At 49.7% G+C, this 27,322-nt stretch overlaps 1 protein-coding gene across 1 annotated transcript in view; it reads left to right on the forward strand.

Moving 5' to 3' along the window:
* Positions 1–8,737: 8,737 nt before the first annotated feature.
* Positions 8,738–27,322, forward strand: part of KCNB1 (potassium voltage-gated channel subfamily B member 1) — a 91,874-nt gene continuing 73,289 nt past the window's right edge. Inside the window, exon 1 of the mRNA XM_039230010.1 lies at positions 8,738–9,304. Coding sequence (XP_039085941.1) covers positions 8,738–9,304 — 567 coding nt within the window. The remainder of the gene's footprint in view (positions 9,305–27,322) is intronic.

The raw sequence follows: 27,322 nt of genomic DNA on the forward strand, positions 1-27,322 counted from the left end.
CAGGTCTCAGGCCCGTCTAGTCAGTGATTGGGCTAGCAGCTGTCATGTGACCCAGTACAGGCCAATGAGATGATCGGGAAAGTCTGTGGGGAGCTTCAGAAGTGAGGGAGAAGTTCCTCCTTCCGCTTTCTCTTGGGGTTGCCTTGGCCAAGGTGGCCATCTTGTGATCATGAAGATACGAGAATCTTGGGAGAAAACCAAGAATCCTGAGGTCTCTCAGCTGCTGCTGTGACCGACCCTGGCATCACCTACTTCTGGATTTTGTGTTAAATGGAATAATCAATGTCCTCACTGTTTAGGCTCTACGTAGGGACCACACACCATAGTGGTTAAGAGCACAGGCTCTGCCTGGGTGGGACTCCCTGCTAAGCCACCCAGCACCAGGGTGATCTGGGTCATCTCTCTGTGGTCCAGGTCCTTCACCTGTAAACTAGGGATGATGGATAATAATGACATTGGGTTTTGGGAGCACTGGATGTGTTAATCTTATCACTCACAGCCAGTGGAGAGACAGAAAAAATGAGTATCCTAAGTTAGCCTGAAAAGAGACTTTCCCAGAGGAAAGAGAAACTAATCCAGATGGTGAGGAGGCAGGTAAGGGACACTGCATCTGGACTTTGGAAGTGAATAGGAGCCCACCGTGTGGGGAGAGCGATGGCTGGAGTTGGAGGAACAGAACAGAGTGAACAAAGGCCCTATGGGTATCAGTTACCTGCTGCTGTGTAACAACCCAACATGGAGTGATTTAAAATGAAACTGTGTTAGAGGTACCTGGCGGGCGCAGTCAGAAGGACATGTGACTCTTGATCTCAGGGTTGTGAGTTCAAGCCCCATGTTGGGTGTAGAGATTACAAAAAAATAAATAATTAATTAAAAAAATAAATTAAATAAATAAACTTTAAAAAATGAAATTGTTTTCTTATTTCTCAGGGTTTTATGAGTCGGCTGGGGCTTAGCTGGATGGTCCTGTGGCTGGTCTCACTCGGGATCTCACAAGTAACTGCAGTCAGGTGGCGGGTGGGGCTGTGATATCTCAGTGGTGACTTGGCAGGGACAGTCGACAGGCTGTGCTCAGCTGAGATGTTGGGCTGAGCCGCTCTCTCTTCTCAGGTAGTTTCAGGGCTTCCCACTCTCCCTGTGGCCTCTCCACAGGGTCTCCCCAACAGGGAATCGGGGATGCCCACTTATGGCTCAGAGCTCTCAAAAGCACAAAAGTGTGTGCTGCCAGACCTTCTTTAGGGCTTAAGTTTGGAAGTGGCATCCCTTCTGTCATGTTCTGCTGGCAAAACCAAGCCCAGAGCCAGTGTGGATTGGACCCAGGCAAGGCATGCCTAAAGAGGCAAGTTCGTGGGGGCCCATCTTTGGAAAGCAGCTACTACTGGGCCAGAGGTTGGAAAGTCTTTGGCTGAAATGTGGGGATGTAGTGGTGGGTGCTGAGTCTGGATAAGCAGAGAGCGCAAGGGTCAGATGCAAGTTTCTATGCCCTGCAATCCCCAAGCTGGTGGGGAAGAGAAGCACCCCCTCTTTGTAAGAAAGACAGAAATACCACAATTTTGTCAACTCTCTCCCCAAACCCCAAATGCCACCAGTTGTCTCCCCATCTCCATGGAGGCGAGTGATGGGCAGGGGCATTCCAGGACCTGCCCTGTGTCAGACGGGCAAGCACTGTCCCTCCCTCTGTCACAGCAGAAATTGAATCTCAGAAGTCTTTAAAAACAGTCTTTTACATCCTAAAGGTAAAGATCAAATCAGCTACTCCCTGCTTAAGACTTTTTAACACTCGACATGAAATCCAAATACCTCCTCACAGCCCTCGCCTACATCATTTTTCTTATTCTGTTTTTCTCTCCTACTTTTTCTTGGACCACTCTTGCCCTCACAAACTCTGCTCTGGCCACATCCGCCATCTCACATCTTCAATGCTCTCTCCTGCCCCAGGGCCTTTGTATTTGCTCTCCCTTCTCCCTTTAGCTTGACATGCCGTTCCGCCTGCTCTTTTATGGCTTACTGATGACTCTGATTTACCACCCATCTGCGGCATCACCACCCCTCCTTCCCATTGTTCATGCTTTCTCATTTCCTCCTCAGTGGTTATCAATACTAGATTATTTTTAATTGTCTCTGTTTATGTCTCCCATTTGAACGTGAGCTCCAGGAGAGTGACTTGGCTTCACTGCTCCTGCATTCCCAGCATGCAACATAAGCTCAACACATAGTAGGTGCTCAGAAAATATGCACTGAGTGGACAAATGGCCTTCTCCTCACCGTGGGAGAGTTTGTCCTTTACCTTGGACCGAGAAGAGTCATGAAGGTTTATAAGCAGGGGAGTGACATGGTCAGACTTCTGCCTTTCAAGGTCTACCCTCGTAGCTGGGGGGAGATAGGGTTAGAGGAAGGATACAATGAGGGGAGGAAGATCAGGGAGGAGGCAGACAAGACTGGGAAGGGTAGACAAGGGCAGTGGAAAGGAGGTAAGAGACATCAGTCCCCAAAGGGCAGGGGATCTGGATGTCAAAGAAATGTTATCTTACGAGAATCAGTTCATTAGCTCTTGATCTCTGTAGCTTTGATTTCCTCCTTTTGCTGACTCGCTCCTTTTCCATCACATCTTGGAGTTCCCAGGCTATCTGCGGGGAAGAGATATTAGTTTACCTCTAATTGCTTTGTTGGAAGCCTGTGCCTCAGCCCATCCATGCCCTGTATTTCATCATTGTTTGGCCACAGACCCTGGGAGTCCATGGCTTTGGCAAAGTCCAGGCCACAAAGGGGTTCAATGGGTTATGTGCAGGTTTACCTATCTCCCTCTGTGTGGCCCTCGGGGGTACCCATACTTCCTCCCAGAGAGGGAGTCAGGGCTTAGCAGAGAGCATTACATGTAATAAACACTTTAAAATGTTAGGTAGTAGATGAGTGGGGATGGCCAAGTGAGTGGGTGGGTGGAGGATGGATGGATATTTGGGCTGGATGATCATGTTGGGGGGATGAATGAGTAGGTAAATAGATGCATGAGTGGGTGGATGTATGAGTAGGTGGGTAACTGGGTAGGTGCGTAGATGGGTGGGTGGGAGAATGGGTAAATAAATGAATGGGTAGGTGGGTGGAGAAATGGTTGGTGGGCGGATGAATGGTGGAAAGATGGGTAGTGAATAGAATATGTGAATGAGCAGAAAGAAAGATGGATGTGTGAGTGTATGAGTCCATGGATTGAGAGATGAGTGGGTAGATAAATGGTTGGGTGTGTATTTGGATAGTTTGGTGGCTATATGGTTGGAGAGTATATGGATGGTTGAATGAATGGCTGAGTTGATGGGTAAGTGGTAGACAAAAGATGGAAGAAGAATGGGTAAATATTTGGGTTGGTAAGAAATCCAGACTCACTCATTTACCAGGAACCTGAGCCAGGAAACCCAGGGCTTGATAAAGGCTATCAGACTAGCATAGAGTGGGCACTAGAATCAGACATCTGGTCACTCAAGGGTCATCCAACAGGTTTTTATATTAGAATATTCAGCCAAAGGGTGAGGGAACTAGAAAGAATCTTAAATGAGGTTAGATACATGCAAAGCATTTAGTACAATGCCTGGTATATAGTAACGGCTCAATGTTAGCTGCTGTTTTACAGTTGTTGATATTACTGTTATATTACTGTGTACTTTTTAGAGTTAGTCATGGTGCTAAGCTCTTCATATGCGTTGTCTCATGAGTCCTCCCAGCAACTCTGAGAGGTAGATTCTATCATTAGCCCATTGTACTCATGATCTTGATTATTATTATTGGGTGTGACAAAAGAGAAACAGGCAAGAAGACTGGAGTCCAAGCTGATGGAAAATTCCCTGAGGCTGCTGGAAGTTTGGGCAAGGCCGCAGCAAAGAGCAGTTGTCCTGAGTGACATCTACTCAGAGGTGTCAATGATTTCCCTTGAGCCTTTGGGTGCCCCCATAACTACCCTCATAAAGCAATTATTCCTTCCCAGGGGTCTGTGGGGGAGAGGGGAAGGGGATTAATCAGTCTTGCTCAGTGCCCCGAAGTGCCAAGAAACCTGAGGACACTCAGTGGGATTATAAATAAGTGATGGATGTTATTATGGATTTTAAGAAGGAAAAACTGGCTTCGAGTGGATACATCTCTTGCTACCACAGTTTAGAGGGAGTTCATCTGTATTTACAGGGATGAATTGGGCTGATTTGATACCATTCAGCCTCAGGTAAAAATCTCAACACTTTCTAGCAGGAAGTCTGCCAAGAGCGCATGAGCAGATAGGGATCCACTCTCTGGTTTGACCTTTAGGATGCTGTTCCCCTTGATGAGCTTTTGTATCTTCCCCATCTGTAAAATGACATAGTTATACTTGAACTCTTACCGGGGGACCCCTTCTCTGTAAAACATTCTGAAATTATTATTCTTTTTGCCTTGTGTCCTGTAAGTTCATTTTCTTTCCCCGTTTCTCATTAGTACATTATAAGGAGATGGTAAACTTTTGGTTTGTGGAGAAAGAATTGTATCAGTTGGACTCTTTGGGACATAAAGGAAACTATCACAACTCAATCTGGCTTAGGTAAAAAGGGAATATTTACTAGCTCACACAGCTGGAAAAAGTCCCGGGGTAATGCCTTTAGGCATGGCTGGATCCAGAAGTTCTAATGATATTGTCAGGACTCAGTATCTCAATCTCTGGGTGTACTTTGCCCTGAACTGGCTTTAATTATAAATGGTCTCTCCTCTTATGATGACAGAACTTTCTAGGGAATGAAGGCCAGATGTTTCCAAATAGTTAGAGTCTTCATTCAGAAAATAAAAATTCTAAACTGGATACAATGCAGAGCCTGAGGAAACAGAGAGAGACAGAGCTATTCTACTGTCTGCACCTCCAAGACGCAGGCGTGTCTAGATGCTCTTTATCTAAATCTGGAACCAAACTTTGCAGGAATTGGGCCACCCAGAGGGAAGAATCTGAATGACATGGAATATCTAGCACTGACCCTGGGCTTTGGGAAGAATCTCCCCAGTCAGAGCCTTGTAGCTGTGAAATTGCCTAGCCATCTACACCACCATCATCCCAGCCCAAGCCCGTCACCTCTGGCCTGGACAATCGCAGATGCCTCACAAGGAGTCTTGCTGCCATCTTTCTCCCCCAACACTTCATAATGCACACAGCAGCTGGAAGAATCAGTTCAAAAAATATATCAGCACATGGGACTTCCCTGCTTAAAACTCTATCATGGCTGCCCATCAGGATTAGGAAAAGCTCAAACTCTTTCCTTAAACTTGAGAGTAAAATCCCAACAAGGCTCTGCATGACTGTCCACCTCTCTAACTCCCCTTGCCAAGGTCATTTCCACCTTAGGGCCTTTGCTCTCTTTGGTCCCCCTGCCTGTCCCCTCTTCTTCAGAACTTCACATGGTTGTCTTGTCCCTGACCTCAGGTTCTCAGCTTAGATACATCACCTCCTCTGGGAAGTCTTCCTTGACTGACCAACCACTCTAACTATAGTTGCTGGCACCTCTCTCAGACAACTTCCTCTTGTTTATTTTTCTTCACGGTATTTATCATGATCCAAGTGATCTGGTTTATTTATTTAGCTTGCTTATTAACTGTATTCCCCACCAGAGTAAAAGTCCATGAACATAGGACTGTCTGTTTTATTCTTCTCACGGTATCTCCAGCATCTAGAGTAGTGTTTGGTGAATGGTAGGTGCTCACTAATTATTGGTCAAGAGACTAGCAATCCCAGACCAGCGAATACCTTTGCCTTCTCTTAAATGAATCCAGGGTTTCTCAACCTTGGCACTATTGACATTCAGAGCTGGAGAATGATCTGTTGTGGGTGTCCGTCCATCCTATGCACCTGGAGGGTGTTCAGCAGCATACCTGGCCTCTGGCCATAAAGTGATGACTCCTTGGACAAGGATCATGATGATGGAGGTGAAGAGAAGTAAACAAAATTTTAAAATATAGTAATATTATGCACAACACTATGGAAATGAATCCCTTCATTTTAGAAATGAAGGAAAGAGCCAGAGAGGGGAAGGGACCCAATGGCTTCAGTCAGTTATTGTCTTGCAAAGCAGAGGACTTACTGTGTATCCCTAGCACCTACTTACTTCTCATGCAGTAAATTTGTGTTGGAAAGGATAAATGAGTGAACATGCGGCCCAATATGGCGTTCTTAGGGAAACCTTGCTCATCTCTTGAGGTAAACCCTTTGATTCTACACTCATTTCTGGAGATTACTGGATGGATTCTGTCCCCTCTGCTGGACAGGAGATTCAGAGGAGAATGGCTCCTTTACTGAGCCTGGCACAGGGCCAGGCACACAGGAAGCTCTCAATAACAAGCTGCCCAAAGTAACATGAATAAATGAATGAATCACCAGCTGACCCCTCACTCTCCTCTTCCTCTCACCCTACTTTATTTTTCATCTTACTAGTTACCACCAGCTGCCACATTGCATATTTATTTGTTGATGTATTTCATTGTCCATCTTCCTCCACTAGAATCCAGAATTCCATTCTAGAATTAGATTTTAGCATCTGGCATGGAAGCTCATGAAAGCAAGGGCTATTTAAAATTGCAATCTGCCCCCACCCCACCCCTGCCTCTAACCTTATCCCCTCAGCGCTTATCACTGTCTGACATATTACTCGACTTTCCTGGTTTTTGTCTGTCTCCAGCCAGTTCTGCGAGGGCCGAACGCTTGTGCTTGGCTCACAGCTGTTTCTCAGACGCTTATCCTGGTGCCTCGCACATTGAAGGCACTCACCCCCACGTTGTTGACCTGACAAAGGATGGAGGGAGTGCGTCTCAGCCAGGGAAGGAGCCCAGGTGGGAAGGGCCAGACCGCCAGGTGCACCCCCTTCGCCCAAAGCCCCAGCCCGCCCCCAGCTTCACCTGGAGGCTGGGCCGGGCAGGCAGGAGTTAAGCGGTGCGCACGCTTCCGACCCGCAGGTGGCGCCGTCCCGCCTCCGTGCCTGACTCCGGGCGCTCCGAAGTGCGGGACAGAATCGCAGCCAGCGCGGAGCCGAAGCTCAGCCCCGACTTGTTGATCTCGTTCAAGCCGCCGCCGCCGCCGCCGCCGCCGCCGCCGCCGCCGCGGGAGCAGGAGCAGAAGGAGGTGGAGCAGGAGGCGCCGCCCGACCGCGGACCTGCCACCGGCGCACCCAGCGTTCGCCCGCGCCCCCAGCCTCGGAGAGGGCGCCCCGGCCCCGCGGCGCCTGCAGCCCTAGCGCGGTGCCTGCCCGGCCGCTGTAGGCCGGGCCCGGCCCGGCCCCGGGTCCGCCGCTGCCCGCGGGCGGGGGCGCCCGGGCGGCCGGGGCGATGCGCGGTCCCTGGCCCCGGGAAGCGGCCGCCCTGGGGGTGAGTGTTGAGGCTCTGAGGCCAGCGGCGGGGACACGGGGGGACACGGAAGGGGGGCTCGCCTGCCGCGGCTCGGCCTGTGGGTCCACCCGGGATCCGCGGTTTCAGGCCGGGGAGGGGGTTGTGTGTGTGTGTGTGGGGGGGATTCTTCGGGCAAGGGTTGGGGCCTGGGGAGACGCAAGGGGAGAGGGTGTCAGGCACATATGCGGGGGGGGGGGGGGAGGGGGGGGCTCAGGGCTGCCCCCGATATCACCAGCGCGCGGCGGGAGGAGGGCACGTTTTGAAAAGGCCAGAAAATTCAGCTCCTTTCCCCGCCTCCCACCTCCCCCACCCCTTCCCTTCCAAGCCCCGGGAAAGGCGCAGAACCCGGAGTTATAAAAAGCCATCGCAGGAGAGGAGCGAGGAGGAGGGGGGAGGAGGAAGGAAGGATGGAGCAGGTGGATCCGCAGGACCCGCGTGCCCCTCCTGCGGTGGGGTAGGGGGCACAGAGGGCGGGGCGGGGCTCCGAGCAGACCTCGGTTTGGCGTCTTCATAGCTCCCTTAGTCCCCAGAGCGACCTCGAGGGATGCTCCCGTGGTTTAGGGAGAGGGGTCGCTCCGGCACAGCGAGGCTGGCTCGACCACCCCATCCGCTGTGACCTCCGACAGACAGGTGGGCGCCTGGACCCCCACCAAAAAATTCCCCCCAATCTTTCAAGGTTTAGAAAAAGCAAGCCCACCGCCACCCCCCTAGAACTCAAACTGTGATTATTTCGGAGCGGGGTGGGGAGGAAAAGATGAGAAATCTCAAAAAATAAAAAAGTTTTTCATGCAGCGCCCCTCTCTGCCCATTGCGGGGCTTGGTTCGGGACTCGACGGGGAGACCCAGAAAGAGGCGAGTTTCAGCACTCGAAGGGGAGGACAGCGCCCCGGGCGGCTGGGTCGGGCCAGGGCGGCCGCAGCCCGGGGTGGGGCCTCCCGGATCCCCTGAGCGCCTCGTGGGGGCCCTCTCCCCGCCCCGAGGAGCGGCCCCTCCTTCCACCCAAGGGGTGGGGCGGACTTCAGCACCGGCGGGAGGGACAGCGCCAAGCCTTTCACCACCACCACCCCCCCGCCCCCCCGCCCCTGAGCCGCTTAAGCACAGGGAAGGTCAAGGCCAGCTGGGGTCCCGGTGGAGGGGTGGGGAGGGGCCGCGCCCAGCTCTGTGTTTGCTGACCCGCGTCCGCTTCCTGCCTTGCAGCGGTCGGGATGGAGGTGAGAAGACGGCCGTGACGCGCGCCTGCGCGGCCCCCTGCGCCCCCAGCAGCCCACAGCGCTCCCTGCCCCCCTCCCCCGCGGCGGCCCGCCTTGCCGTCCAGTGACAGCGGCCTGGGGGGGCAGGGGGGGCGGGGGCAACCGGACCAGCGATGCCGGCGGGCATGACGAAGCATGGCTCCCGCTCCACCAGCTCGCTGCCGCCCGAGCCCATGGAGATCGTGCGCAGCAAGGCGTGCTCCAGGCGCGTCCGCCTCAACGTCGGGGGTCTGGCGCACGAGGTGCTCTGGCGCACCCTGGACCGCCTGCCCCGCACGCGGCTGGGCAAGCTGCGCGACTGCAACACGCACGACTCGCTGCTCGAGGTGTGCGACGACTACAGCCTCGACGACAACGAATACTTCTTCGACCGCCACCCGGGCGCCTTCACGTCCATCCTCAACTTCTACCGCACCGGGCGGCTGCACATGATGGAGGAGATGTGCGCGCTGAGCTTCAGCCAAGAGCTTGACTACTGGGGCATCGACGAAATCTACCTGGAGTCCTGCTGCCAGGCCCGCTACCACCAGAAGAAGGAGCAGATGAACGAGGAGCTCAAGCGGGAGGCAGAGACCCTGAGGGAACGAGAGGGGGAAGAGTTCGATAACACGTGCTGTGCAGAGAAGAGGAAAAAGCTCTGGGACCTCCTGGAGAAGCCCAATTCTTCCGTGGCTGCCAAGGTGCGTGGGGGTCTGGGGGCGATGGCACTGGTGGCTCTGCCTGTGTTCCCAGATTGAGGACCACGGCCTGGGGGGGAGGTGGTGTCCTCTGGTTTAGTTCCCAAATGAGACCAGAAAGGGGAGGGGCTACGGCCCCGACCTCAGAGATGAGAACAACCCCTTGGGACCGTTCCTATTTGCATTGGTTACCTCATCCCTTCATTATTCAGTACCTCGCCTTTGTGGGAGACAGGGATTTGTGGAGACATAAAAATCCACAGCAAGGGGGTGGACACTGTAAATAAGAAAGTGCAGAACGACACGAAAGCCTTGCTGGGATGGAGTGGAGTATGGTCCATATACATAATGCTCCTTTGTGGAGCCCTGGACCCAGACTGGAGGGGGGCAGTTGCCTGCGTTTCTAATACTTATCCCTGTATTTATAACCCCACTTTGCCCCAAAGAAGGAATGAAAGCAGCTTATAGACATGCTTGGAGGACACTGAGATACTGTCAGGCAGTTTTAACATAAGTAAGAAAAATGAGGCAAAGCGACTCAGGGGTGGGTGTGTGCATGCATGACGCATGCATCTGGCTGTGGATGCTTGTGGGCGAAGGGTCACCCCTGGTTCGTTCGTTCTTTATTTATTTGGTGAGTTTATTCCAAGAATGATTTGGTGCAGCTTGTAAAGATGCTTTTTGGCTGTCGGAAGAGGATGTAAATTTCGAAATAAGAGAGAAAAATGAGGCAATGTGAAAAATGAAGCAGAAGGCAGCAGAAAGGCTGCGATCATACTGAGTGGACCAGTGTGCTGTTGGGTAAAGGTGGAGGATACGCAGACTGAGAAAGACTTGGGGTGGGGGGACAGGCCAGGGAAGGGGGTCACTGGTTGATGAGTGCTTCTTTGCATTGAGCTGGCTTCCGGGAATGCCTCAGAGAGATGGGGTCTCCCTTCAAGTAGCCAGCATGCTGGGTGAACGACAGCACAGTGTGTTCAGCGCTCTAAAAGAGGTTGTGGGGGGCCCAGAGGGAACCAGAAAAGAGAAGTAGTGATGTTGAAATCCAGGAAGACCACTTTGGGAAAGATGTGTTGAACACAACTCACTTTCGAAGAGTGGGGCCAAGAGGAAGATGGCGGGTGGAGTGAGCAGGTAGGTAAATGTGGCGAAAAGAAAGGCAGGAGGAAGCATCTATAACCAGCATCATGTATTTGCTCAGGTTGCCTCCTGCCCAGCCTGGACTCTTCTTGTGGGGTCCCCCTGGCTTAGTTAGCCCGTTACTGAAGGTCTACCTGCAAGGCTGGGTCCTTTCCTTCGATTTGGCTGCCCAGGAGGAGGCCTCTGAGAGTGCGTGCAAGAGGAGGTGGCTGGTAGGAAGGTGGAGAGAGAGGGGCACCTGGGCGGCTCAGTCGGTTAAGCGTCTGACTTCAGCTCAGGTCATGATCTCCTGGTTCGTGGGTTCGAGCCCCGTGTCGGGCTCTGTGCTGACTGCCAGCTCAGAGCCTGGAGCCTGTTTCAGATTCTGTGTCTCCCTCTCTCTCTGACCCTCCCCTGCTCACGCTGTATCTATCTCTATCTGAAAAATAAATAAAACATTAAAAAAAAAAAAAGGAAGGTGGAGGGAGGCCTGAAGGCTCTCTATTCCCTAGCAGCCCCAAGGAGAATGTAGACATTCTAGGCCTGGTTTCCTCCTCTGTGGGCCGCCTCTGGCCATAATCCTGCCCTAGGTTTCCTGTCCAGAAAGTCTCCCTGTTAAGACAGTCACTCACCCTTAACCGGCTTAGGATCAGCAGACTTATTTTGCTATTTCCAGGCCTGACATGAGTTCCTCCTACACAAACCCTATTTAGGTCCAAACATGACTCTTCCCCCTCCCTGTCCTGTCCCTAAGACATGAGATTGAGGGGCCAAGAGGGTCGAGTCAGCCTCCCACAGAAGAAGCAGGCAAAGGGCTGTGTTTGGGTTCGAGTCTGGCAGCAAGATAGGGGAGCTCAGGCTTGCAAAAGACACCGTCTGGCAATAAACAGCCTCATCTTGCCCTCGGGTTAATCCGCTGGCAGGGACAAGCTTCATGACCTCTCCATGATCCCAGGCTCAGGCTGTCAGCTCGCATTCCTGGCAGATGGGCAGTCTAGGATATTCTTCAGGCAGAACTGAAATGGGGGGGCGGGGGGGGAGGCAGGCCAGCAGGCTCACTGACCCTCAGTAGAAATCCTGACTGCTGTTGATCAAATATTGTGTGCAAAATGTAACAACACATTTAGTCCTTATGCCAGCTCTCTGTTGTTCCACCTTTCACAAATTGGGAGGTTCAGAGAGGTTGAGTAACTTGCCTAAGGTCACACAGCACACAAACAGGAGTAGCCAGAAATTCAAACCCAAGTGTGACTTTTGAAGGCCTTGTTCTTTCCATAATGATTAAGGGGCACAGACTCCTCCCCGGTCTCCCGGCTTCCACGTTTGCCCCTTGCGATCCATTCCCCATATAGCAGCCAGAATGAGCTTTTCAAAATATGAACTGGATCACATTATTTGTCTGCTAAAAATCCTCCAGAGATGTTCCACAACACTCAGAATAAAATCCAAACCCTCCACCATGGCATACCAGACCCATGTCCTCTGAGTTCAACTCTTCAATCTCCTCTCGTTCGCTGGGCTTCAGACCCCACTGGCTTCCTTGCTTTTCCTGAAACCAGGCAGGCTTTAGCCTACCTCAGGACTTTTGCATTTGCTATTCCTACTGCTTAGAATGCTCTTCCCCAACTTGTCCTGTGGCCAGCTGCTGCTTATTCCTCATCTGAGCAGGTCTCTGCCCAAATAACCCTCTGCAGAGAGACTTTTCCTAACCCATCTAAAACCGCCTCCTTCTCCTTACTCTCTGCAGCCGGACTCTTTCCTGCATAGGCTTTAAGCACCATCTGAAACTGTATTTGCTTCCTTTCCTTTCTCCCCCTCAAGAGTGTGAGTGTCATGAGTTATATTTGCTGCTGTGTTCCCAGCACCCATCAAGGTACCTGGCCTAGAGGAGCTCCAAATAACTACATGTGGAATGAATGAATGGATCAAGCAATCAGTCAGTGTGTCTCAGGTTTTGGGGACCTGTCTCCCCTCCCTCACTGCCTGCTTGCAGCCCAGCTTCCGGGGCCTCTGGCCTCCTTCAGTTATCTGCACTTTTCCCATCTCTCCCTCTCCATCCCCCTATTTAGATGCCTTGCTTGTCAGAACAGTAAAGCCTGGGGAAATTTCCTGGAGACCACAGAATGAGATGGTCAAATGGAAGATCATTCCTAGGTGGTTGTGAGATACAGAAGCAACCTTACCTCATATGTTTAGGGCAAGGACAGACCGGGGGTCTGGGCCCAGCCCCACCCTCTCCCCAGTTTCTGGGCTCACGCAGGTTCTTCACCTCCGCGAGCCCTTGCCTTCCACCTATAAAATGGAGCTAAAAGCCCCACCATGCAGGTCATCAAGAAATCACGTTTGTCAAGATTTAGCACAGTGCCTAGCACATTGGAGTAGGTGGGGCTTGTTGCTATAAATAATGAAGAGCGGAGTCCTTTCTCTATGACTGGGTGGGCTGAGTTGCGACAAACTATTTCCTTCTGATAGCAAGACTGGGAGACGGAGCTGACTGTTAATAATTGATGGGATGTTCTGGCAACGCGGAGGCAAACCAGAGTACAGGCCCTAGCATTCACCGTCAGGGGAGAGAAAATCAAAATCCATTAGGCAAAAGGCAGTGTGATTGATTCTTATTTGGAAGCTGGGGTCAGCCCTGTCAGAGTGACAGGGTTGTGGTCCCGGGTCACCGCTGGGTTTCTGCTTTCTCAGAAAACTCTACAGGCTTTTCTTAGCAGGAGAGAAAGAGGGAAATAATTTGCTAGGCCAGGAATGTCTGCCCTCCCTGGAATAGTCTTACGTCATACATATGAGTCTGAGATAATTTCCTGATTTCCAGATTGGCTACTGTTTATTGTGCTAGGCACTGATTAGAGGTACTTTATATGTCCTATCTCAGTGAAATCCCTTCAACAATCCTATCAGATAATCTGCCAGTTTGGGCTGCAAGTAATAAAATAGGAAACTCAAAGTGGCCTCTACAAGAAGGAAGATGCATCATCTCACATAATAGAAAGCTCCAAGGTAGCTGGTTTCGGTGAATGGCTCCATGATGCCCTCAGAATTCTATAGTCTAGAATCCTCCAGGTGGCTCAGTCCTCAGGCTTGGTGCCTCATGTCACAAGATGGCTAATGTAGACCCATGAAATGCAACCAGTGAAGAGGGATATTTCCTCCTGTGTACCCTTTGTTCTCTGAGAGGCAAGCCTTTCCCAGGAGGCCCTATGAGACTTCTTTTCACATCCTATTGACCATGATCCGGTCACATGCTCATGTTCTCACCGCAAGGAAGCCTGGGGAAGCAAGTGTCTGGCATTTTCAGTTGCAGGAAGAAATGGCTTTGATGAGTGTTATTAAGACTCTTTCACAAGGGTGCCTGGGTGGCTCAGTCAGTTGGGCATCTGACTTAAGCTCAGGTCATGTTCTTGTGGTCTGTGAGTTTGAGCCCCGCACTGGGCTCTGTGCTGACAGCTCCGAGCCTGGAGCCTGCTTTGGATTCTGTGTCTCCCTCTCTATCTCTGCCTCTGCCCCACTCACGCTCTGTCTCTCTCTCTCTCTCTCAAAAATAAATAAACATTAAAAAAATTGAAAGATTCTTTCACAAAGAGGAAATGGAGGCTCTGAGAGGTAAAGTCACTTGCTGGAACTCACATAAGTAAATGCTCAGTAAATATTTGTTGAAGGAATGAAAATGGCAGAGCCAGGGTTTGAACCTGGCTTGGTCTGGTTCCCAGCCTGTGTTTCTTAATCCTGGAATCTTGGGTAGACCATTCAAGCTGTCAGAGCTTCAGTGAGCTCATCGGCCAAATGGTAGTTAGAGCCATGCCCACCTCTTGGGGCTGTTTTGATGACTCAGTGAGATTTCAGATGTGAATATAATTTGCAAATGGAAAGTATTTTATAAATGTGAATAATAATAATTATATATTATTATATTCAAAAGTAGGGATGGTCTTTATGTAATGAGTGTGATCAGTATTTTGCCCACCACAGATCTGATTAAGAATCATCTCAGGTGAAAGGGTAGAGACGGTACCTGGCTGGCTCCATCCAGGGAGTGTACAATTCTTGATCTCAGGGTTGTAGGTTTGAGCTCAATGTTGAGTGTAGAGATTGCATAAAAATAAAATCTTAAAAAAAAAGAACCATGTCTGAGATCCAGCAGATGTGATTCTGTCTCAACTCCATAGCTTACCAGGAATATGACCTTGGGCAAGTTCCTTTCCTCGTGTTCCTCTTAGTCTCCTCATCTAGGAAATGGGAATTATAATGGAACCTACCTCAGAGGGCCATCAGGAGATAATCTCATAAAGTGCCAGGCACATGGTCAGCATTCGATAAATGACATGATTATTAGCGTTATCACGGAATTCCTCTATGCTAGCTACACCCCTGGTCAGCAGCCTCTCCTATTACATTGTGGTTAATTGCCGGATCCCTGCCCGCTCCTTTGGGATTTCGGGCCTCTCATGTGATGATGCTTCTGCTTCTTTGACCTGAGCCAGGGGGATTCGTGTATCATTATTAAGAAAAAAGTGAAGGAATCCATGGGGCCCCTTCAGTGCTATGAGTCATCTGGATGAGGTTCTTGTGAACCCCAGGTCGGTCATCCTAGATGTCTGTATTTATTCCTTGGAGACAATATTGCAGAGATTGAGAATCCTGGCTGTGGGATCACACAGTCCTGGATTGGAATCCCAGCTATAGCTTCCATTTTCTAATCTGTAGATGAGACTGATAATATATCATCAGTATATAGTAACCCACCTCACAGGGTTGCCCGAGGGATTAAGAAAGATAGTGGATCTAAGGCGTTGGAGCCGGGTTTCAGAAATCCAGTACCCCCTTTTGATACAAGGAAACACGGAGGCTGCTTCAACAACTAGCCTGGGTCCCAAAACAAGCTGGCGAAAGGTCAGGGACCATTTCCAGGCCTTTCTGACCTCACTGGTACTCTCATCAAAGCTCAAAGATCTCTCCATCCCTTTGGGATGCTCAACCAGGATTGTGCCTTGGCAGCAGGTCCCTTGGGGGTTTTGAAAGGCTACAGGATGTGAAAATGTGAAAATGCTTAGGAAGGAAAGTGTTGGCCAAATGAACAGTTTGGCCAAAGCTTCATTAACTGAAAGAGAATAATAAACCCCAGCTCCGTACCCAGCACTTTGTGTACTTCCTAGACTTGATAGTGTCGTGGACGGGAGCCCTGATTTTAGAGCTGGGTTGCCCGAGTTCAAAGTTTGGTTCCTTTACTCACTAACTGCGACTTGGGATGAAACGCTGTACTTCTCTGTGCCCCGGGTCCTTCACTCACAAAATGAGAGCAGTAACAGCGCCCATCTCCTTGAATTGCTACCAAATTAAATGAGTTAATGCACGCAAAAAGCACTTTGAATAGGGTCTGGCACATAGAAAGCATTCAGTAACTGTTAGAGAGTTTTGTTTCATTTTTAATTGTCATTGTGTCATTTAATCCTTCTGATGATCCTGCCAGATAAATAATCTCCTTTTGAAAAAATTACTCTTCTTTTAAAATGATACATGCTCATAGGAAGGCGAGGTTATATAACTTGCTCAACATTAAGAGGGGCAGTTGGGGGAGAACGGGGGGTGGGGAGGACTCAGCCCTGATAGAGGAGATGCAGTGTCTTGCCCAGAGCCTTTTAGCTCTTACCATTTCAGGGCCACTAGCCCAACTCCCACTTGCGAGCACCTGCTGTTCTTTGCCTTAGAGGTTTCCTCTGGCAAGTGGAGTCCAGTAAAGACAGGGACCTCAGGCCCCACCCAGAGCAGCCCTCAACTGCTATCTAATGGGGGAAGGTGTATAAACACTCCAGCTCCCTCACCCCTGGAGGGGGTGTAACTCAGAGCTGCAAGGTCTGCCCTGGGCCCCAGAGTTCCTGAGAAGAATTAAGCTCCAGGTGCCCACAGCAGTTCCTTGCTTGATAATACACCTGTTTGGCTTCTATCCCTTGCCCGTCTCACATCCCCTCTCCCCTACCAGGGTTTTCTGGGATCACTTCCCACATAAGCTACTTGCACTTGGATCCTCGTGTTTGGATCTGGTTCTGGGGGAACAGACCAAAGATCTGTGGGAAATGTTTCCTCGTCAGTATCCTGGTATTGTCTTGTGGGCCAAAAAGACCTCTTACGACAATGCCCCCCCCACCCCCCCACCCCCGCTCACTGGAGATGGTCTTAAAAGAAGAAAATCCAGGGCCAGCGAGGCTCTGTTGCCCTCATCGCCATCTCCTGGATAAAATGAAAAGCAATAGCAGCAGTAGCTACCACTCAGTGCTCCGGTGCGGAGAGCCAAGCACAGTGCAAGGAATGTTACATGCCCACCAGATCTGATTCCCACATCCCCCGGTGAGGGAGGGAAAATTACCCTTATCCTACAGCCACGGAAACCGAGACCCGGGGAGGTGACGTGGCTGCACGGTCACGCAGGGATTAGGAGGGTTCCCTGACTTTGAGCCCATGGTCTGGCCTCTGTGCTGTGTGAATAGCCTTCTGGAAGTAAGAAGAAGCTCTAGGATGGCATCCCAACTTTGCCTTCTCACCATAGGGAGAATGCCGTGAGGGGAGAGATGTATTCAGTGTCTCCCACCTGACGTGGGAGTGTTCTTGGCTCCTGGTCCATAAAGACCTTGCCCCCAGAGGCTACTGGATGGGTCTATTGGAGACACAGGGTTAGCATTAAGCATTATTTTAATAGGTAATTTGATAGATAAAGCCCTACCTTCTCCCTGAGGGAGAGAGATTCTTGGTTTTAGTGCTCTGGTAAAGGAATCCACGTGTTAATATCCACCACACATTCTCCTTAAATGTTTCCCTGGTGACATAAGTAACAAATGCAACGCAATGTTACCATGCAAGACATATCCTTAGGGGCCTGGGTTCACACCCACCACTTTCTGGCTATACAAGCGCACAGGGCACCTCGCCTGTGTAAGACCCAGCAGCGGACATAATAAATAGGGCGTACTTCACAGATGATGCTTAACTGTGGCTGCACATTCGGTTCCCTTGAGCTTCGGAAAACACTTCTGCCTGGGCCCCACAACAGGAATACAACCCCCAGATGATTTCTTGGTTTAGTTATGGCAAAATACATATAACATCATATTCGCCATCTTAACTGTTTTCAGGTGTATAGTTGAATAGTGTTGACTATATTCACATTGCTGTGCAAATGGTCTCCAGAAATTTTTCATCTTGCAAAACTGAAACTCTGTACCTATTAGACAATAACATTCCATTCCCTAACCCTCAGACCCCCCCGGCAGTCATTATTCTTTCTGTCTCTATGAATGTGACTGCTCTGAGTACTTCATATAAATGGAATCATACAGTATTTGTCTTCTTATGACTGGTTTATTTCACTTAGCCTAACATCTGCAGAGTTCATCCATGTTCTAGCCTATGTCAGGACTTCCTTCCTCTTCGGGGCTGAATAATACTTCATTATATGTGCGCGCCATATTTTGTTAGCCCTTCATCCATCAATGGATGGTTGGCTTGCTTCTACCTTTTGGCTACCACGAATAATGCTGCCATGAACATGGGGGTACAAATATCTCCTCAAGACCCTGCTTTTAGTTCTTTTGTGTACATGGGTGCCTGGGTGGCTCAGTTGGTTCAGCATCCGACTTTGGCTCAGGTCATGATCTCGCAGTTTGTAGGTTCGAGCCCCACATCAGGATCTGTGCTGACAGCTCAGAGCCTGGAGCCTGTTTCAGATTCTGTGTCTCCCTCTCTCTCTGCCCCTCCCTTGTTCACATTCTGTCTCTCTCTGTCTCAAAAATAAATAAACATTAAAAAAATTTTTAAATTCTTTTGGGTACATAGCCAGTGGTGGAATTGCTGGATCGTGCGGTAATTCTATTTTTACCTTTTTTGAGGAACCGCCATATTGTTGCACTATTGTGCATTTCCACCAACAGTGCCCAAGGATTCCAGTTTCCCCACATCCTCACCAACACTTGGTATTCTGTTCTTTTGATAATAGCCGTTGTTTGGGGTGTGACGTGGTATCTCATTGTGGGTTTGACTTGCATTTCACTAATGATGAGTGACGTTGAGCATCTTTCCATGTGCTTGCTGACCATTTGGACATATTCTTTGGAGAAGTGTCTATTCAAGTAGTTTCCTTATTTTTCTAATCAAGTGGTTTGTTTTTTGTTGTTGAGTTGTAGAGTTTTTTAAAATATATTCTGGGTATTAACCCTTTATCAGATGTGTATCTGCAAATATTTTTTCCCATTCTGTAGGTTGCCTTTTCACTTGGTTGATTGTGTTCTTTGACGTACCTAAGTTGTTAATTTTGATGAAACCCTATGTGCCTATTTTTCCTTTGGTTGCCTGTGGTTTCGGTGTCGTAGCCATGAAGTCCTTGCCTAATCCAATGTCCTCCACTTATCTTTTCTTCTAAGAGTTTTATATTTTTAGGTCTTACATTTAGGTCTTTGAAACACTTTGAGTTAAGTTTTGTGTGTGGTGTGAGGTAAGGGACCAACTTTATCCTTTTGCATGTGGGCGTCCAGTCTTCCCAGCACCATGTGCTGCTCTAGATGACTGACTCCTGGGGAGAGCCCTGGGGTAGGGAGAGTCAGAGGTCCTAACAAACGTAGAGCTCTGTGCACTGTGATGGGGACGTAGGGAGGTACCGTCTGGGTAATTGTTGACAGGAATAAGGGACAGTCCCTGACACACCCAGGATGGCCCCACCATTCTCCTTTTCCACTCAAGAAAGCTTTGTGGAATGCCAGTGAGAGTCATACACACACGGGTGACACCTGTCCAGAATGTGGCCCCTTCCCACCGCCCCACTGCTGTGTTCCTGACTCAGGTCCCCATCTTCTTATCTGAACCACTGCAGGAGACTCTTCCTGTCTGTGCTCCCACCTTCCCACACCCCCGTGGTCTGTCCTCCACATGGAGCCAGGGAAACTTGTATGAGTCAGATCTGCTCACCACCCCCCACCCCTGGTCAGAATCCTCCCTTGGCTCCCATCTCCCTCGGAGAAAAAGCTCAAGTCAGGGCGCCTGGGTGGCTTAGTTGGTTAAGCGTCCGACTTTCGCTTAGGTCATGATCTCGCGGTTCGTGGGTTCGAGCCCCGCATCGGGCTCTGTGCTGACTGCCAGCTCAGAGCCTGGAGCCTGTTTCAGAGTCTGTGTCTCCCTCTCTCTCTGACCCTCCCCTGCTCACGCTGTCTCTCTCTCTCTCTCTCTCTCTCCTAGAAATAAATAAAAATATATATAAAAAAAGAAAAAGCTCAAGTCCTATCATCCAGGGCCCTTGTCTGGCGTCTTTCCTCTCTCCTCCAACATCCTCCCAGCCTCCTCCCCTCCCACCCTCCCTCTCTCCATCACTGCAATCTACCCACAGTGGCCTCTTTGCTATTCCTCAGGCATACCACTCTCCCACCTCAGGGCCTTTGCATTTGCTATTTCTTCTGCCTGGTAGTCTTCCTGTAGATATCCATAAGACTCACTGCCCACACTGTTCAGATCGCAGTTCAAATGTCATCTTCTTAGTGGGGCCTCCCCAACTGCCCTATAAAACAGTACCCCCAGCTCTCTCCATTCCCCTCTTCTGCTTTATTTTCCTCCATCTGACATAGCATATAATTACTTAATTATGCAATTACTTTTTCTGCTCCCCACTTGGACGCAAGGTTCAAAGGGCAGAGCTTTTGTCTGTTTTGTTCACTGTTGTGTCCCCAGTGCCTAGAGCAGTGCCTGTCATGGAGTAGGCACTCAGTAAATGTTTGTCAAAGGGATGAATGATGTTTCCCTAGAGATAACTGAGGATCACACTAATCGATGGAAAAAGGAATGTGGCTTACCAACTTTAGGACTTTCATTGTTATTACTAACACGTTTTTTGGAAGTCTGACTCGTGTTGACTTCTGCTATGCTCTGGATGCAGAACACTTCTGGTTTTTCAACCTCAGCACTATTGACATTAAAAATGGATACTTTTTTGTTGTGAGGGGCTGTCCTGTGTGCTGTGGGACTTCAGCAGCAAACCCGCCCCCCCGCCCCACTGGATGTTGTCTGGAAAGTGGGCATCGCAGAAATAAAGGCTGAGCAGCTGCTAGGAGGATGCTGCGACGTTCCAAGCGAGAGAAGATGGTGGCTGGGGGAGGGTGGCAGAGGAATCTGTGAAGAGTTGTGGGTTTAGGATAGATGCGGGTTGTGGGGGCAGTTCCTGGGCAGCCACGCACCCTCAGCCTCCACCAGCATCCACGGATGCCTGGTCCCCATCTCAGGTCTTAAGCTCTGGCCATTTTCTAGCTGTGAGTCCTTGGGCCACATGGCTTGGTTTCCCCTTCTGTAAAATGGGCCCAATCACAGCCCCTACTGCACAAAGACGTTGTGAGGATTAGATAAGGTAATATGGCAAATAACGACAAGAAGGATGTAATGCCCACAAGATCAATATCAGCTGTTACGATTATGATTGGCTGTGTTCATTCAGCAAGATTTGTTGAACACCTACTGTGTGCTGGGCCCTGTGCCGGTGCTGGGGACACAGCAGAGAACAAAATAAAGATCCCCAGCCCTAATGGCACTGATACTCTAGTAGGGGAGAGAATGAAGCCATTCAAAGCATCAACAAATACAGAAACTGACCAGAGCAAAGCAACTGTGAAAAAGGAGGCATGAAATGATCAGGAAAGATGAACACTGACTGGATATTTGATGCTCTTGAGGCATTAATTAGTGCCATTTTTTAGGTATGATCATGTTATTGTGGTTATGTTTTAAAATATTCATCTTTTAGAGATACAAACTGGAGTATTTCGGATGAGATTACAAGATCAAATAATGTAATATTTTGGTTGGTAACAAATGCCATGAAGAAAGGTTAACAGGAAGGGGAGCATGTATTGGGGGTTTACAGGGATGGTCAGGAAAGGGCTTACCAAGAAGATGCCAATTAAACAAAAACTATCAGAAGAGGAGAGAAGGAAGGACTTTTGGGCAAAGAGTTCCTGATGGCGAAAACAGCATGTGGTAAGGCCCTGGGGCAGGAGCGTGTCTGGGTCAAGGAACAGCCAGGTGGCCCGTGTGACTGGAGCCGAGTGAGCCAGCAGGGGAGTTGGGGAGATAAGATCCGAGCAGTGACCTGTCTGTCACTATTGGCACTTGACTTTCCAGTGAGCTTCCACACTGGCCTCCCTGTGGCCAGCCTTCCTGCACCAGTTCATCCTCTGCAGAGAACCAGAGGCATCTTTCTCAAGTATAACTGCTCACACCACCTTTCCAGAAACCCTTCCATGGTCCCCACTACTCCCAGGATAAAGTCCAGATTCCCTGGCCTGACCTTCAAGGCTCCAGCCAACTACTCCACATTCACTTCTGCCCATACCCTCTCCACGACCTCTCTGCTCGTACCACACTCACCTTTTTGCATTCCCAGAACACAAAAGTCCTGCTCCACACTCTGGCCAGGCTGATTCTTCTGCCTTGTCCCCTTTCTTCCTCTTGTCTACCTGCAGCTTCTCTCCTCTCCCTTCACCACCCACATCCTCTTCAGGCAGCACTGGCTGCTCCCTCCTCTCTGCCCCAAAACCCCGATGTCCATACCTTCCTCCTCGCACAAAGCACTGTAAAGTGTAGCTTACAGGTTGTTGCGAGGATGCCAGGCCTGGCCCACAGAGAGACAAGAATGCTTAAAAACACAGGCTCTGCACCCTGACTGGCTGGATTCAAATCCCAGCTCAGTGATGATGCAAGCTGTGTGTCCTTGGGGGGATGACTTAACTTTTCTGGGCTTTGACTTCCTGATCCATAATTTGAGGAGTCTCACGACAGCCAGGGTGACAGTTCTATCTAAAAAAAAAAATGTTTTAACATTTATTTTTGAGAGACAGAGCATGAGTGGAGGAGGGGCAGGGAGAGGGGAGACATAGAATCTGAAACAGGCTCCAGGCTCTGAGCTGTCAGCACAGAGCCCAATGCGGGGCTTGAACCCACGAACCGTGAGATCATGACCTGAGCCGAAGTCGGACGCTTAACCGACTGAGCCCCCCAGGCGCCCTGACAGTTCTGTCTGAAGTGCTCAGAGCTCAGCAAGTGTCCAGGACGAGGTTACTATTGTTGTTATTTTGCTTAAGTTCAGTGTTAGTAAACGTTTGTTGAGTGAATGAGTGAGCAAACTTGCATGACCGTGTGATGATTGATCAGAGGGTCTTCCCTACAAAGAAGGGTCTCTCAGGTGCACCCCCTCCATTTCCTCCCACCTTCCTTGTCTCTACCTGCCCATACTTCCTGGGCCAGGAAGAAGTGCCCCCGGGCCTTCCATTCACAGCGAGGAGACACAATTAAATTAGACACTTGAAGTGGTTTCCTCATGCCCTGACTATTCCATTTTTGTTCTGCAACAAGGCCAGTCTCCCCCATAATTGCCTATGTGGCCTGGAAGACGGACGCTGTCTAAAAGAATAACGTTACATTTACCAATTCCACACCATCACTCACATCCACCAGGTAAGGGACCTGGAATCAAACAGCTTCTAAAAATAGGTCATCATATTTCACTAATTGCTACCCAGGGCTCATCCTTGAGTCTTTCAAGGTCTGTGTGATCCATGGGGCGCTTGACCTTAGTCAGCTCTGCCTCTTGGAGTCGTCGTGGACTCAGGAGTGCCAGTGAGGTGGCCCATGGCCGCCTGCCAGGGCGTATGTGAAGCAAAAAGAAGGTAGAGATGAGATGATGTTATTGACCCTGCCTTCCATTTGTTCTTCATGCCTGGAATTCCCAGTCTCTTTGAAGGGATCAATTTTCCTTTATCTCCTATGCCACGGATATGTGGTCACATCATTTATTATTCTTTCAAATAGTGACCATAACTCAGTCATCCTCTCCTATTCCTGGTTTCAAAGTTAGCTTCCATTCTGGTCTCCTCTGTTTCTTGTAACTTTATGTGGGTACATGTGCATGCTTTGAGGTCTTGCTTCAATACCACAATGTTGTTTGTGTGACAGACATAATGGGGTGTTACTATATGCTAGCCACCATGCTGGGTGCCATTGATTAGGATTCTTTTGGTTGCAGGTAAGAAATATACAGTTCAAACAGACCTTAGCAAAAAACGTAACTGAAAAGTCCTGGGTTGGGGATGGTTTCAGGCAGAGATGGATCCAGGGGCTTGGATATGTCATCAATACTCGGTGTCTGATATCTCTAAGCTCTGGCTTCTCAGCAGGCTGTACCAACATGGCTGGAAAGATCATCTCCAGCAACTGCAGGCTTCCATCCCAGGGTGGGGCAGGAGGAGGGGAGAAGCAAGTTTCTTTCCAAATAGATCCGGCAAAACCCCAGGGCTGTTCTCACTGGCCTGTCCCTAAGCCAATCACTTTGCCAAGTGTGTATCACATCTTAGTGACCAAAGCTGGGAAGAGACCTGGAGATGGAAGTGAAAGAGATGGCACCCCAAGGAGAGATTAAGTGCCACCAAGACAGGGGAAATAAATGTCAGCTGGGAAAATAATCTACAACCACCACGGAGTTTACAGCCTCCTGCAGAGAGATAGGCATTAAACAAATAAAAAAGTAAGTGAAAATAATCACAAAGTATAATATGTACAACTGTGAAGGACAGAAGCAAGGTGGGTTTGTTTGTTTTTTTAATTTTTAATCTTTATTTATTTTGAGAGATAGAGACAGCACACGAGCAGGGGAGGGGCAGACAGGGAGACACAGAATCCAAAGCAGGCTCCGGACTCTGAGCTGTCAGCACAGAGCCCCACACGGGGCTCGAACTCTTGAACTGTGAGATCATGACCTGAGCCGAAACCAAGAGTCGGACGCTTAAGCGACTGAGCCACCTCGGAGGCCCTGAAGCAAGGCGTTTTGATAGAGAACAAGAGGGTGTGGTCAGAGAGGGCCTCACAGTGCAGATGGTCCTTTCTGAGAACCTGAACTTGACCTCTCTCCTTCCTGAATTGCAGAAGGATCTTTCTTCTACAAGTTCTGTCTTTCTCTCACGTGCCATTTAGCATGCTCCCTCTTGGATTCTATTTTCTTCTGAACTTGTTTTATCTCCCTAAGTAAGGCAGGAAGTTCTCAAAATCTAGGATTGTATCCTATTCATTTCTGTGTTCTAGAGCTGGGTAGGTGGGCTGCATGTTTTATTAATAAAGTTCTACTGCTTTTCGTTACAATAGCATTTACAGGAAAAGTGTGCCAGTGGGTATCCTAAAGTTGCCTCCAGGCCTGATGCAGAGGAGGGGTTCGGTCAGTGCTGGATGGCCAGAGGGAGGGAATGGAGGCACAAGCTAGCTGTGGGACCTTGAGCAAACTGCTTAACCTCTCTGGTCCTCTGGCTCCAGATCTTGCAACACCAGCCGCCTCTTCTCATCCTTCAGATCTTGGCTCCTCTGTCACCTGTTCAGAAAGGCCCTCCCTGACCTTGAATGACCAGTTTGGATCTGATGGCATTTACACTCTTCCCTCCGTAAGATGTCTCTCTGGTTTATTTTGAGGTTAGGCCCGCCTGGGGCACGACACCCTCCTCCTCACTGGTGTCTTCCTCATCTCCTGTGCCACCTCCCTGGTAGGATAAGTGGAAAGAACTCTGGACGCTTGGGTTCATAATCCCAACACTGCCACATATGAGCTATGAGAACCTAGGCAGACAGACCCTTCATCTCCAGCCTCAGCTTCCTCAGCTGAGACATGGGTGTGGTGTCGCCAAGCAGGAAAGATCTGCGCACCAGAGTGGCCGCGCTGAGCTGGGCCAAGCGCAGGTGCTTTGCTCATGATGTTGCTTTTCATCTTCCCCTCCCTTTCTCAAGAGGGAGAGAAGAAAGATAGTCTGCCCCCCCAACCTTGCCCTAATGAGGCCTCTGATAACACCTTGCCTGCCCGCATTCTTCATATAATAACTGTGCCCTGTGCCCACTAGTGGCTGGAGGGCAGGCAGCTTTATCGTACATATATCTATGTGCATGAGACCAAGGCAAGTCCCCTAGTCCCCCTCCCTCTCCTTCCAGGTTGCTGACCCCGCACCCCCACCATTACATAAAAAATTGAGACCTTTGCTGGTCTCGTGATTGACAGAATAGATCAATCCAAAGAGGTAGTTTTCCATACAGGTCAGAGAAGTCCGTGGGCGTGTGCGCGCGTGCCTATGTGCGTGCGCACGGGATGCCCCTATTGACTGAGTGATACGCTGGCAGAGCTGGCTACAGAATCGGGGGGAGGGGGAGTGCACTGCAGGATGAAATGCAGTCCCCCTTGATGGGCACGGAGGAGGGCACTTGTGGGGATGAGCACTGGGTGTTCTATGGAAACCAACTTGACAATAAACTATTTGTAAGAAAAAAAATAAAGAAAAAAAAAAGAAATGAAGTCCCCCTTGTTCAGAATTTCAAGACGGTGGCAGCAGAGCATGCAGCCAAGCTCGGGGCCCTTCTAATTGCAGGGCCCCCTCGGACCGTGCAGGTTGCAACCCCCGCCCCCCCATGAAGCCAGCCCTGCCCCTAGGCAGAGACACAGAAGTCCTGGGGGTGAGGAGCGGAAAGCCCTTCAGTCCTGGTGACTCTGTCAAGGAAAAACTACCTCCTCAAGCTCCCTGCCTTGGGAGACAGAGGCCAGAGCTGGGACCTTGAACTCCGATGGCCACAGGGGCCAGGTCGGTAGTGTTAACAAGTGAAGCGGTTAGACGGAAGAATTGTAATAGGGCAAGTTCAGTGAGCAAGGCAGTTAACACTCAGCCTCAGCACCAAGAGAGGCAGCTGCTCTTCAGCTGGGTTCTGGGCCCGCCCAGAGATTTTATTTTTTGTGTGAGACATCCCAAGTTATTAATGTTGGCAAGTAATTTTTTAAAAATTAAAAACATTTGAGTGGGCCAGACAGAATAGGCTTGTGGACCACTTTCAGCCCTTAGGGCTCCACTTTTTGACCTGTGAAGCACAGAGCCTTCTGATGGCTAGAAGTGCGAGGAGGAATCAGTTCTTGCCACTGAGGCCCTCCCTTCTAGAAGAGGGAGGTGAGGGTGGGGTTTGGGGGACAGAAGCAGGTCTCTCTCCCCTTTCCTTACTCCCTGGCATCAAGCACAAGACAGGGTGGCCAGTGTTTGTTGAATGAATGACTGTCCACCCAGCTGGGACTTGGCTTCAAACCCCAAGTCATCCCCGGTGGCTGCCAACACGAGTTAGGGAAATTCACAGGTAAGTCCTTAACTAATTAGCTAATAGGATCCAACATCCTCCTACCCAACCTCCAACCAGAGCGGGAAGAAAAAGCTACTGTAATGGCTGTAGAAAGCACTGGCTATTAAGTCAGCAAACTGGATTGGCGCCGAGCCTCAGTTTCCTTATCTGTAAAATGGGAATAAAAAGTTCCCAGAGGTTGTCTAGAGGATTGAATGAGAAAAAGCATGTAAAGTGCTCAGCAAAGTGCCTGACATGCAACCGATATAAGCTGGTATTATTTTTACTGTTATTTTAATCTTCTTCTCTTCCTTCTCCAAGCATTGGGCTTATTTCTAGGGGCTGTGGGCCCATGGAAGTTTATTGTATAGAATTAAACTTTATATCCATGCAAATTAATGTCAGCTCTACAGATTCAGGCTGGGAAGCTTGAACATTCAGGAATTCTTGGTAGAGATGGGGTGCCCAGGATTGGAATTCTGATGTTCAAGGTTGGAATCACGCTGTTGAAGATCACAGCGGTGATGTTCATTGTTGGAACACCGGCATTCAGGGTCACAGTTCTGGGATTCAAGGTGGGAAGGCTGCTGTCCATTGTCTGAATCCTCAGTCTGTAATTGGACCCAAGGAGTACGTGGCCAGCGTATCGTTACTCATGATCGAAACTCTTGCGGGCAAGGTCGGAACGCTGATGTTCCAGGTTGGAATTGATGTTCAGAGTCTGAATGTTAAAGGTCAAGGTCAGGACACCTC

This window comes from Hyaena hyaena, unplaced genomic scaffold (assembly GCF_003009895.1).
Source record: "Hyaena hyaena isolate Hyena2069 unplaced genomic scaffold, ASM300989v1 scaffold_42, whole genome shotgun sequence".
Lineage (NCBI taxonomy): Eukaryota > Metazoa > Chordata > Mammalia > Carnivora > Hyaenidae > Hyaena > Hyaena hyaena.